Source organism: Salmo salar, chromosome 22 (genome assembly GCF_965601325.2).
Source record: "Salmo salar chromosome 22, fSalSal1, whole genome shotgun sequence".
NCBI classification, from domain to species: Eukaryota; Metazoa; Chordata; class Actinopteri; order Salmoniformes; family Salmonidae; genus Salmo; species Salmo salar.
Genome location: NC_138312.1, coordinates 32,468,547 through 32,482,608, shown reverse-complemented (window position 1 = coordinate 32,482,608; position 14,062 = coordinate 32,468,547). Strand labels below are relative to the sequence as shown.

Genomic DNA, 14,062 nt, shown 5'->3' with positions numbered 1-14,062 from the left:
TAGATCTATTCAAGATATTTGACAGCAAATTGAAGCTCAAATGGCTAAGTTTCTCATGATGATTGTAAAGAAAATAAACTTTAAAATCAAATCTGTTTTGGACAGCTGGATGTCTTTTTCATTTACTATAGAATAATAATTACAGATATATAAAGATTGTCTATTCATTGGCATAAATATGGTTATATTAATCATGTAATCATCTTATGAGGGCATAATCAGAAATGGACTGACCAGCAAGTATGACATCTGCAGTCCCAAAGACATTTACATGCTGTTGTGCCACATGGAAAAAGAACAAGACAAATGCCACAGAGCTAGAATTTATCTTATGGGAAATTGATCCATGAAGTAGTTACTGGCAGAGCCATATACTGTACAGCTCCGGTTACTGGCGACTTGTATGAACCTTTACAAGACACTTGGCAACGTAGAGAAATATTACGGTAAGGTCAGGGTGTTGAATCTGGGGTAAGTGGTATCAGAGACACTGGTTCCTGCCATCATGTATTGTGTTGCCACCACTAGCCCTCACAAGTTGAACAGCTATTACTGAAGACTACTACTACTACTCAATGGGACACATTAAAGTGTCAGTTAAGAATATAGAGCTACGTAGCAACAGTCCAACAACATACAAGCAGACCGATTTGTAGGAGTCCTTGTTCCATCCATTGATGAGCAAGCTGTCACGTCACCAACATATTTTATTTAACAGCTGATTGGTTGTCTGAAAGTCCATTGGTGGGAGAACACAGATGCCTGCAGTCCTAAACACACTGAGGACGCCTTTAAGTTATTGCTGTCCAAATTCTATTTAACGGATAGGAGCCTTATGAACAGCAACAATTTCAAGTTTCATAAATTTAGCACCTCTTTCATACACATCACATTTTGCATCACGCAGTGTGCTTTTAAGAAAAAACAAAAGCAATTTCAATGCAGGACTGTAATACCATACAGGACAGGTAGCCTAAGGATAAGTCATAGCGGGGCAGTCGAGGGGGTCCATTCAGTCAGCAATCAAATTTTCTTTGAAAGTACAGTAATATTATCCAGAAATGTACGAATGGTCAGGGCCTCACCACATGTCGTACATATTTAAAATTCCAGATGTGACTAAAGTAAAACTAAAAGTGCCTCCTTTTTAAACAGGTTGCAGGATTAAAAGGCCGCTGTTGCTTTTGTGTGACGAGGGGGAGCAGCACACCTTTATCAGGATGAGACTTCTCAGAGAGAAAGGGGTACACTACCCACAATATTTATTTGGACAGTGAAGCAAACATTTGTACATTTGGCTCTCTACTCCAGTAAATACTACACTTTTGACTACTTTAACATGCTATAAATGAATTTGTGCACTTGTGGAAATAAACTAGACTCAGTGCTTTCATTTCTAAATGATAAAACAGATGTACGAAAAAAATCAGTGTCATTCTGTACCGTTGCCTCATGAAACATTTGATCTCAAATCAAAAAGGCTGGAAAATAGAGCAAATTTACATATGTTAGCTGCACTGTCCAAATAAATACAGAGGGCAGTGTATGAATGAGAGAGTTAGCATGTTGGGCTTCATAAAGAGCAGGCGCTAAGGTCTGACTGAACTCATGTCTATGAAAATAAATAGCCTCTGCCACGGCTTACATCAAGGCCCAGTAAACAGGACCTTGATCAATTAAACACTATCTACTGTGGACACAGGCCCTGCAAGCCAACCCAGAGGAAGACTAAAATGAGAGGGCCTGAGTGTGTATGTTTCTGTGAGTGTGTAGAGGGAACACATCCAGTGTGACTTTCTAACTGGATCCATTCACAGGAGGTAGAAGGTCACAGGATCCATCAGTGTCATGTGTTGAATTGTGTGCATATCTCAATGTTAAATACAACTTTGCATAAATTCACCCCTGCACTGGAGGGTTATCATCACAGATACCACTCAGAGACAACTCAAGGACAGGTTTCTCTTTCCCCCAGTCTGTCAGTGAAGTTGGTACAGTTCTTTACGATGTACAATTTGGAACACTTTGGTAAAAACAAGATGCTCATTTGGCTTTTTTATTTTGTACCTTTCTAGTGGGTAAGAGAAAAGTTTGTATTAATAATACCTATGCATTTCAGGGCACATCTAACATTCTGTTTGTCCAGTGAGAGGATTCTTTGCCTTCTATTCCCCTTATTCTTTCCAAACGAGTAAACTAGGTTTCATACATCAGCAGGCCACCAGCTCCGGGAGGAAGTCTCGCGGGTCACGCATCCAACAAGGCTTTTTGGCTCTTTGTGACGATGTATGAGCAAAATAAAATAAAATAAAACACAGGGCTGGGGGGAGTTAATAATATTGACTGAGAAGTCTTATGTCACTGAAGTAGCTTGGTGTGTGCATCAAAGTATCTCTTTTGTCATTATTTTTTGCTTCAGTGCATGTCCCTGAGCATCAGCGCTGCTCAGTTGGTATCCATGTGATCGGCTGCTTCAGCGGTGGCACCCCCCAGAGAGGCAGAAGGCGAAGGCTTGGCAGGGACGTCGCCCACATCTCTGCGTTGGTAAAATAGCACGTAGGCTGCTTTTGTCTGTGAAGGGGAGAGGTGGGGATAGTGTTACACTGCAGCAACACTGACAACACCAAAGGACAGGAAGTCAATGGGAGCTTTCATCAATGCTGACGTTATTAAATAATAAACACTGGACACATGGAACAACAGACTGAGTATAACAAACATTAGGAACACCTTCCTAATATTGAGATGTGTCAAGTTGGCTGGATGTCCATTGGGTGGTGGACCATTCTTGATACACACAGGAAACTGTTGAGCATGAAAAACCCAGCAGAGTTGCAGTTCTTGACAAACCAGTGTGCCTGGCACCTACTACCACATCCTGTTCTTCTTCCGATGGCATTGAGGAGTACACCACATCAGTCATTGGCTTTATAAGTGCATCGAGACTGTACGTACATACCCCAACCAGAAGCCATGGATTACAGGCAACATTCACATTGAGCTAAACGGTAGAGCTGCTGCTTTCAAGGTGCGGGACTCTAACCTGGAAGCATATAAGAAATCCTGCTATGCCCTCCGACGAACCATCAAACAGGTAAAGCATCAATACAGGGCTAAGATTGAATCGTACTACACCGGCTCCGACGCTCGTCTTATGTGGCAGGGCTTGCAAACTATTACAGACTACAAAGCGAAGCACAGCCGCGAGCTGCCCAGTGACACGAGCCTACCAGACAAGCTAAATAACTTCTATGCTCGCTTCAAGGCAAGCAACACTGAAACATGCATGAGAGCATTAGTTGTTCCAGACGACTTTGTGATCACGCTCTCCGTACCCGACGTGAGTAAGACCTTTAAACAGGTCAACATACACAAGGCTGCGGGGCCAGACGGATTACCAGGACATGTGCTCCAGGCATGTGCTTAACTGACATTTTCAACATGTTCCTGATTGAGTCTGCAATACCAACATGTTTCAAGCAGACCAACATAGTCCCTGTGCCCAAGAGCACGAAGGCAACCTGCCTAAATCACTATAGACCTGTAGCACTCACATCCATGAAGTGCTTTGGAAGGCTGGTAATGGCTCACATCAACACTATTATCCCAGAAACCCTAGACTCACCCTAATTTGCATACCACCCAAACAGATCCACAGATGATGCAATCTCTATTGCACTCCATACTACCCTTTCCCACCTGGACAAAAGGAACACCTACGTGAGAATGCTATTCATTGACTACAGCTCAGCATTCAACACCATAGTGCCCTCAAAGCTCATCACTAAGCCAAGGATCCTGGGACTGCATGGCCAGGAGGACCAAGCACGCCCCCATTCTCATTGACGGGGCTGTAGCGGAGCAGGTTGAGAGCTTCAAGTTCCATGGTGTCTACATCACCAACAAACTAGAATGGTCCAAACACACCAAGACAGTCGTAAAGAGGGCACGACAAAGTCTATTCCCCCTCAGGAAACTAAAAAGATTTGACATGTGTCCTCAGATCCTTAAAAGATTCTACAGCTGCAACATCAAGAGCATCCTGACTGGTTGCATCACTGCCTGGTACGGCAACTGCTCGGCTTCCGACCACAAGGCACTACAGAGGGTAGTGCGTACGGCCCAGTACATCACTGGGGCTAAGCTGCCTGCCATCTAGGACCTCTATACCAGGCGGTGTCAGAGGAAGGCCCTAAAAATTGTCAAAGACTCCAGCCACCCTAGTCATAGACTGTTCTCTCTACTACCGCATGGCAAGAGGTACAGGAGTGCCAAGTCTAGGACAAAAGGGCTTCTCAACAGATTTTCCCCCCAAGCCATAAGACTCCTGAACAGGTCATCAAATGGCTACGCGGACTATTTGCATTGTCTGTCCCCCAACAACCCCTCTTTTACGCTGCTGCTACTCTCTGTTTATCATATATGCATAGTCACTTTAACTATACATTCAATTATCCCAACCAACCAGTGACCCCGCACATTGGCTAACCGGGCTACCTGCATTGTGTCCCGCCACCTGCCAAACCCCTCTTTTATGCTACTGCTACTCTCTGTTTATCATATATGCAGTCACTTTAACCATATCTACATGTACATACTACCTCAATTAGCCCGATTAACCGGTGTCTGTATATAGCCTCACTACTGTTATTTTTCACTGTCTTTTTATTTCTTTACCTACCTATTGTTCACCTAATAACTTAAAAAAAAAATGTTTTATTGCACTGTTGGTTGGAGCCTGTAAGCAAGCATTTCACTGTAAGGTCTACACCTGTTGTATTCAGCGCACATGGCTTAAAGGCTTAAAAAAAAAAACTCTTTAACCTGTCTCCTCCCCTTCATCTACACTGATTAAAGTGGATTTAACAAGTGATATCAATAAATGATCATAGCTTTCACCTGAATTTACCTAGTCAGTCTGTCATGGAAAGAGGTGTTCTTAATGTTTTGTATACTCGGTGTATAGCTTTCAAACGGGTAATAACGAGTCCCACGTCATAGAAATGTATATACATAATCAGATTTTCTAAAAAGCCATATACAGAGTTACACATGAAAGTAAGGCTTGAGGTGGCTCACTCACCACAATCTGATCCTCTGAGGCAGCTGAGACACTGCTGTCATCAAAGTAATGCCACTTCCCATCAGCTTTGTTCTTGCCGTAGGCTGTGTCTGTAGGTACAAGATATTGGAGGAACATTATAAAACTATGGTCATGGTGGACTAAAGTTGAGCTAGGATGAATATCTGATGAACTGGTTTCCACTAGCAGGCCTGGTTAGTCACCAAACAAGAGCTTGGCTAAAACACACGAAAAGGTTTGAGCAAACTGAAATTTCCCCTCCCCCTGTACTGGTCCCCCGTGGGAATCGAACCCACAACCCTGGCGTTGCAAACACCATGCTCTACCAACTGAGCCACAGGGCACTGTGGCTCAGTTTAATTCATTTTTTTCTTTCTATGAGTTCAATGCACAATTTCTCCAGAGATAAATCAGATCAAGCCCAAACTGTGCGATGTAGTATGGAGTTGTAGTTTCCAACAGGCCAATATTCTACATAGTTTAGCGCAGGTAACATGGTAATTAACTACAATGACCATAATCCATTGCGCGCCTACTTGTTCGTCTGTGGACAGACACAGAGGGAGAGAAGAGACAAACACATGCGATCGAGAGGGGTAGAAAGCAGTTGCTTTGCGAGCCATCTACCTGGAGATACACTATCTAAGTGATCAATAGATGGTATTCAGCAGTCATAAAAGTATGCCTTATTTACATTGAAGAACTAATAAAATTGTGATTTTTGTCAGGCAGCAGCTCTATAGAGATGAGGTGACTTGGAATTAAATAAAGTCATCAAATAAAACAAACAAATAGAATGTGACTAAATGATGGTTAATAAGTGATAAACAGTAAATGGGCAGTCACTACCACCATGGGACTTTTATTAATTGTTTGATTCTGTGTTACAGCACTTAAATGCACTATGCATTATGTGGGTTAATGTTACATTTTTGTTCAAACCGAAACCCGTGATTTTTTAAATAATCGAATCTGAACCGACCTCAAAAAGCACTAATCGCTCAGCACTATTTCCCAGGTAAACAGTAATTTGAAATGTAACAAAGTGAGAGCTGATTGTGTCATTAATGTGGGTGGGGTAGTATGCGTGTACTGTGTATCTCATTATCTAGGTCTGCAATAAGGATGGACCTGACCAGGGTGTTGCTAGCAGAGGCAAACATTACTCACAGTGGCCTCCTCCCATTCCTCCATAGTGGTTGGAGACTGCTATGAGGTCATAAACATAGGGGCCGGCCTTGGGGTCGCACACAAACTCAGACATGTTCAGGTCCCTGTGTGGAGAGAGAAGACATGTCATCAGCAAAACCTGCCTTTTACACCCATAGACAATAACTTAATAACTGACAGCTAGAAACATAAGCACAGGGCTGTACAGAAAGCCATTTTTTATTATATCAAATGTGATTCATATTGGACATGTCATCAGCACTGAACCCAGTGTGGGGGGGGGGGGGGATGATGGTCAGCCAGTACTACAGCTGATATGATGGTGAGAGGGGTGAGGTACAACAGATGGCTCCGTCTGTCTCAAACATCCTCAGTAAGCATGAGTCAGGTTCTTGGACGCAGCAGTGGTTGTCTATGTCAGCAACATTTAGTTCTACTTCTTGCTGGATAATGGGACTCAGAAGGGGTCAGTGAAAACAGGGAGGCTCCCAGGCATTCAGCGAGACAACCTCCACACAGGTTGCTTTTATACCACGGCACAGCATTTCACTGGCTTCATGTCACCACCTGGGGAATAACTTGGGTATTCTGCTAATGGAAAATACATACAAAAAATAAAACTGGTTTAGTTGAAAGGGCTTTTTTGTGATTGTGAAATTTCCTTGTGAGCAGTTATTACCGGATGTAATTATAACCATATATGCTCTTTGTCTGTTGGAGCGTGACATCAAATTCCCTGACAGTTAAGACACACTTCACAAATATGTGACCATGATTTCCTCAAATGGACAAAGACCTTTTTCTGACATATCTAGCAAACCAGCACCCTCTAGTGTAAAAGCTGTCAATACCGTCGGTCCATAAAAGTTGACTACAAAATCAAAAGGATGCTTTCATAATTTGACCTCTCAAAGTACAAAGAATAAAGAGCACAGACAATGTCCCATCTTAATGTGAATAATTTATGAATAAGAGTGGTTTAAAAATCAACAAATTATCACTGAATCTAAAACAAACAAATGTTTTACTATCTGGTCCAAAGAGCAGAAAATACAAGAGAGACTATATAGGTGTCTATTTTGATAATATACCTGTTGATCCAGCCAGTACAACACGCATTCTTGGTGTTTTGATTGATGAATTGTCATGGAAACACAAAAACAACCCCCAAGATCAGCAAAAATGCAGGGATACTTGGCAAAATTAGATATCTCATAAACAGAAGCACTTCTCTGTCTCTATTACATAATGATCTTCCTGTTCATCAGTTACTTAACATTATATGGGCCAGCACACCATACCAAACTACTATTAAATCTGTCACCTGCAGAAACACTCTGTAAGAATAATAACATCTGCCGGTTTTAGAGACCATTCTAGGGATGGGCATTTTACCTTTTTGCACTGTTCGAGTACGGGGCAGATTTTTTATCTGCGTACTTGGAAAAAAACAAAAACGTGTATAACAGAATGAAATAGTGCGAAGTCATTTGGATCTCGGGTCTGGAATAGTTTTTCTCAAAGAGTGATCATTTGAAACGGCAAGTTGAAAGACATTTGTCAGGGTTACAAACCAAAATTGGTCTTCTTTTCGATATACAGACATTCAATTGAGTTTATTATGCCTGTTCCTTGGAATTTCTAAATAGATGAACAATTCTACATTGAACACTGCATGGGAATGAATTATGGCCAGGACATCTGTGTGGTGAGTATTAATGATTCTGATGAAAATATGCTCAGTCTTTATCAAACTAATGTTTTTGATTATTTTTATTGTGGAACCTTTATGTTGTTTGGGGGGGTGCAATTATTCCAAAACTGATACAATCATAATTCATCCCCATGTTGGAACACATATTTCCCTACTTCAGTCAACCAGTCCATTTTGAATTTGTAAAACTGTCGTCATTTGTCAAGGAATGTAGCTTGTGTATCCCATCAGTTAGATTCATTTTTATAGACATTTATTTCTGTAAGCGCACACAGCACGCATGTGTAGGGCAGCATTCGGAACACAATTGAGTGAGTCGGACATGGAGGGGAAAGGGAATTTAGGGAGCAGAACTTTGTGATGCTTAGCTTACTTATTGCTGTGTCCCGCAAACGCACATGTACAAATGGAACACTAGAGTCAAAGCAAATTAAAGTTGTCTTCAAGACAACATTGACAAAATAGTTTCAGTATTTTTTTAAATATCTGGTAAAGATTGAGTTTTGACTTGGTTCGAATACTCGGATTACTTATGCCCCTCCCTAGACCATACTGCATATGACTTAAAAAAAAATGAGAACTCCTGAATATTTATAAAATTAACTCTTAAAAGTTGCCCCTTTTTTTTACGGCTCTTTAAAATCAGTTTTACCCCCTTTCTTCTAATTCACCACCACATATAAATTCAATAAGTACTCAACAAGAAACAGACAACATCTACGTCACCCACATTCAACAACCAATTCTGAATTACCTACAGAGGCTCTATAATCTGGCACTCACTCCCAACTGATTTTGCCAAGCTATCCCCATCATTGTTTGAAAAAATTCTAAAAAAGAGGCACCTACTGCCCATCACAGTTTTATATCCCCAATAGCTGGACTTTTACTGTTACAAACTCTTTCTATGTGTGCAAATAAACTAAACTAAAAGAGGACACGTATCTGTCAGAACAGTTCCACCTCTTGGCATAGTGCTGTCTGTACCTGACAGGGAAGTCCACCACAGTGTCCAGCTTGTCCCTCCAGCAGCGGTTGTAGGAGAAACGCTTTAGGTGGACCACCAGGATGCGAGGCAACGACCACAAGTCAAACTTCTTTGTGGCTTGTTGGTGCTTCTTACAGGTGGGGCAATACCTGTTAGGACAAGGTGAGGCATCGTTGATATCAGTGAAACAGACAAAAACACACAAAACAACATTATAAAGTAGTGGTTTCAATGATTTAGTGAGTAGAGTAATGAAGGCCTGTTTCTCTTGCGCCAGGTCTCACCATGGGTCATGCTCTCCTAGTGTCTCCATGGTGGTGAAGAGCTCCATGCATTCCCTCAGAGCCACTGTGGCTTTCTTCTTCTGGGCCTGCAGCATGCTCTCGTGCTTCTCATAGGCCTACAGTACACACAGAGGATAGAGGACTGAGTCACACAGACAGATACACACTGTATAGACAGATTGGCATCCCAATTTTGACATTAATAAAAGGGCTTCAGGTCAACCTAACCAAGTCAACTGAAACTGTACTGACCTCTGCTTCCTGATCGTCGTAACACAGTTTCTTTGTGTCCGAGTCCCAGTCAATCGCCACTGTGGAATGTGCTATGGAGGAGATGAGGTTTGGTCAGCCCTCAACACACATCGAAAGCCGGTTTTCTAATGGCAACTCAACCAACATATTTTAACCACCTGACTTTAACTAAAAAAGTTTAAAACATTTATTTCAAGACATTTTCTCCTCTTGTAACTGGTCAAAACACTGAAAAGCCAGAGGCAAGACTGAATACTAACTATTGAGTTTGAGGAAGTTTCCGTCACAAGGCAGTGGACTGATGTTGGCCGTTCCGTAGGAGTTGACCATGCTGAAGGAGAAGAGTTTGGGCGGGGTGCTGGAGCACTGTTTGGTTTTAGGGCCATTCTCCAGGTCTGAGGCTTCCTCCTCCTCCCCCGACTGTCCGTTCTCTGGCTCCGGGCTCACCTGGTGATCCATGGCCTCCTCCTCACCTGGAACCAACACACACACACACACACACACACACACACGTCTGAAATCCCAATATCGGATTCACACAAGCCATGTTAGCCCGTGGCAATTAAATATTGCACTTGTACATGAATGCAAAACTAAAATGTGCTTAGTACACATAATTTATCATGGGATAATAAGGAAACCAATAGGTGTATGAGATGTAAATAACGGTGCTGCCTTTACTGCTGCTGGGGCACTCGGATCCATGTTGTTGCTTACCCTCACACACACCATTCCCGTTGGACCTGTTGGAGGTCCCGGAGTGGTTGCTGCCGTTGCTGGAGCTGCAGGACGGCCCTTCTGACAGGGGGCTACCACTCCCTGCAGTGTTGTGATTGGAGGATGTTGCGGCGCACTCAGCTGCCAGGCTGCAGCTGGCCGAGGAGGCAGAGGCGTTCGCCCTCCCCTCACCGGTGGAGCTCTGAGCGCGATTAACGTAGCGCCTGGAACGGGAAAACAGTGGGTAAATATCGCACGTTAAAGTTTTGCCACGTGCTATTCCCACATTTAGCACACTAAGTACATGTTCAATATCTCAAGTCTATTTGCTGCATACTGTACATATGAGCAGAAGTGGAAACAAAAGCAGGCCCACAGACAGACAGCGTACCCACCCAATCCTCTCCAGCACCTTCTCGTAGAGCATGTCAGCGGCCAGGTTCTGCCGGGGAACAGTGATGAGGAGGGGCTGGCCGAACAGCATGGTGCCCGTGGAGCCGCCTGTGTGTTTGGAGTGGCGCTCTCTGAAGTACACAGGCAGGTTCATCCTCTCCCTGTCCTCCTCCGCCACCTCATACCTGGACCACAAACATGGAGAATGATACAGTAGCACACTTAGGGTGTTCCTTTTTAATGATTTTAACACATTTTGTATCTGTGGTGGATATTGTACAGTGCCTTCAGAAAGTATTCATACCGCTAGACTTATTCCACATTTTGTTGTGTTACAGCCTGAATCCAAAATGGATAAAAACAAAATGTTCCTCACCCATCTACACACCATAACCCATAATGACAAAGCACAAATATGTTTTGGAAAAATTTGGAAAATGTATTGAAAATGAAATAGAAATATCTAATTTACTTAAGTATTCACACCTCTGAGTTATTACATGTTAGAATCACATTTGGCAGCGATACCCAGAAAGACTGACAACTGTTAAGTCTCTAAAAGCTTTCCACACCTGAATTGTAATATATGTGCACATTATTATTTTTTTAATTCTTCAAGCTCTGTCAAGTTAGTTGTTGCTAGACAGACATTTTAAAGTCTTGCCATAGATTTAAGTTAAAACTGTAACTAGGCCACTCAGGAACATTCAATGTTGTCTTGGTAAACAACTCCAGCATATATTTGGCCTTGTGTTTTAGGTTACCGTCGTGCGGAAAGGTGAATTTGTCTCCCGGTTTTCCTCTAGGATTTTGCCTCTGCTTAGCTCTATTCCGTTTCTTTTTATCCTAAAGAACCTCCTGACAAGCATACCCATAACATGATGCAGCCACCACCATGCTTGAAAATATAAAAGAGTGGTACGCTGATGTGTTGTGTATTCGGGCCATCAAGTTCATTTCTTTGCCACATTTTTTTGTTTTACTTTAGTGCATTATTGCAAACAGGATGCACTTCCTTCTTTTCACACTGTAATTTAGGTTAGTATTGTGGAGTAACTAAAATGTTGATCCATCCTCAGTTCTCTTAATCATAGCCATTCAACTCTGTTTTAATTGGCCTCATGGTGAAATCCTTGAGGGGTTTCCTTTCTCTCCGGCAACGAAGTTATGAAGGACACCTGTATCTTTGTAGTGACTGGGTGTATTGATACACCATCCAAAGCGTAATTAATAACTTCACCATGCTAAAAGGGATATTCAATGTCTGCTTTTTTTGTTTTTTACCCATCTACCAATAGGTGCCCTTCTTTGTGAGGCATTGGAAACCCTCCCTGGTCTTTGTGGTTGAAATTCACTGCTCGACTGAGGGACCTTACAGACAATTGTATGTGTGGGGTACAGAGATGAGGCAGTCATTCAAAAGTCATGTTAAACACTATTATTGCTCACACAATGAGTCCATGCAACTTAAGTGACTTGTTAAGCAAATTTTTACTCCTGATCTTATTTTGGCTTGCCATAACAAAGGGGTTGAATAATTATTCACTCAAGACATTTCAGCTTTTAATTCATTCGTAAACATTTCTAAAAACAAAATTACATTTACATTATTGGGTATTATCTGTGTAGCCCTTAGTGACACAACATCTCAATTTAATAATTTTTAAATTCAGGCTGTAACAACAAAACGTTAAAAAGTCAAGGGGTGTGAATACTTTGAAGGCACTGTAAGTGGTTATTCTGTAAACTAATTTCCCTGGGACAATAAAGATACTGTTTGACATCTGCTCATACCCAACCACTGTTCAATATGTTATCTTCCAGTGCAAGAGAAGAGACCAGGCTTACACAAATATGTCATCTTTCTCCATGATTTGGTTGAGTCCGTCGTCTCGTCTGTAGATCTTGTGGAACCGGTGATTGTAAACATCAGCCACCACCATCTAGGAAGACAGGAGGGAGCATTTATGGTTTCCTCTCAACTGGAGTCCCTTTATCAGACCCGTCAGTGGGACAAAATGTTATCCTCACAATTGAAAAAAGGCTACAAAGCATTAAATCATTTTAACTTAATCTACACATTTACTGGCCGATAGGGTTGGGTGGTATCCAAATTTTCATACCGTTTCTATACTATACTGAGGTATATAGTATTACCGGAAGCTATCTTTCTTTTTTTTGGTGTGTGAATTTCTCTAGTCTGGGCACCCGTCTTTAGCTAACGTTCCACTCCTTGCCACTCCATGCCATTGCCAAAGAGACTGGCATTTCGGCAATCTCAACATGTAATATGCAGCTGGATATACGGCAGAGTTGCTCATTGGTTGTTAGAAATAACATTAATATTTTCCATGGCAACATGTGGAACCTTAAAAATAGAATTAGAATTATAACAATGTCAAAAACAAATATTTAGCTGTTAGATTGGCAAGATGTTGTATTTTGAGGCTTAAAATCAATGCAAATAGGTTTTGTGGTTGGAATTGCAATATGAATTTAGATTGTTTGTAATTCAATCTGGAGTGCTAGAGTGCGCTCTGGGCGTTTGTTAATTTAAGAGTGCTGTCAGATTGTCCATTCGTAAATTCAGCGTGTTTCGCTCTCGGAGCTTTCAGAGCACACACTGGACGCTCTGGCCGAGGAGAAGGGTTGATCCGAGAGTTCTGACCGCACAAAGAGAGTCAAGCACCCAAGCTAACTGGCTAATGTTGGCTAGCTACTTCCAAACACCTCACTCTGACAATTTTACTTGCCCTAGCAGAGCTGGTTAAGCTGTTTTCATGTTATCCATAGCATTGGGGACTGTAGCTGTGGTGCTGCCAACAATTTAATTACGCTTTTTTTGCCAACGTTTACTGACACCGGCCATATTCAACAGGTGTTGAGCGTTCGTAAATTCATCAGTTATTCTGCACTCTGGCACAACTCAGATGAGAGTGCTCTGAAATCGGAGTAGATAGCCAGAGTGAATTTACGAATGCACCCTTAGTTTCAGAATTTAGACGTGCTGTGTGGACAAACAAAAAACGGTTGCTTAGCAAACCTGATACCTCTTCTGTGGAGAGTAAAAAAAAAAAAGGTGATATAGTCCAAATATTTGGATAATCATTGTGATTGGAGAATAGCTGAGGGTTATCGAATCAGGATCAACTCTTCTGATCTCCTCGAGCTCATTAATGATAGAAGATATTTGAAGATGGCAGAAAGGCCAGGTCTCTGTTCGCTAAAGAGACTGGTAGTCAGGCTAGAATGTCTCTGCTGTAACCAAGAAGCTTGATCTTAACACGAGGCGTGGATGCCCCAAATCCCCCCTATTTAAATTTTTTACTGTATTGAAATTTTGAAATATATGCCAGAGTATCGCCAAGCCTACTGACCGATAATTTTAATCCTATCAAGTCACAACAAAAATGTCATCATGAGCACACAACCATAAAGGACATGTGTACAAATGCCAGGCA

General features: G+C 41.9%; 1 protein-coding gene across 1 annotated transcript in view; it reads right to left on the bottom strand.

The window, feature by feature from the left end:
- Nucleotides 1-689: 689 nt before the first annotated feature.
- LOC106583188 (ubiquitin carboxyl-terminal hydrolase 4) overlaps nt 690-14,062 on the bottom strand; it is a 36,512-nt gene continuing 23,139 nt past the window's right edge. The window contains exons 13-22 of the mRNA XM_014167093.3: nt 12,450-12,544; nt 10,604-10,786; nt 10,209-10,432; nt 9,752-9,964; nt 9,492-9,562; nt 9,240-9,355; nt 8,955-9,104; nt 6,254-6,357; nt 5,084-5,172; nt 690-2,571 (exon numbers count right to left, since the gene is read on the bottom strand). Coding sequence (XP_014022568.3) covers nt 2,446-2,571; nt 5,084-5,172; nt 6,254-6,357; nt 8,955-9,104; nt 9,240-9,355; nt 9,492-9,562; nt 9,752-9,964; nt 10,209-10,432; nt 10,604-10,786; nt 12,450-12,544 — 1,371 coding nt within the window. The 3' untranslated portion in view covers nt 690-2,445. The remainder of the gene's footprint in view (nt 2,572-5,083; nt 5,173-6,253; nt 6,358-8,954; nt 9,105-9,239; nt 9,356-9,491; nt 9,563-9,751; nt 9,965-10,208; nt 10,433-10,603; nt 10,787-12,449; nt 12,545-14,062) is intronic.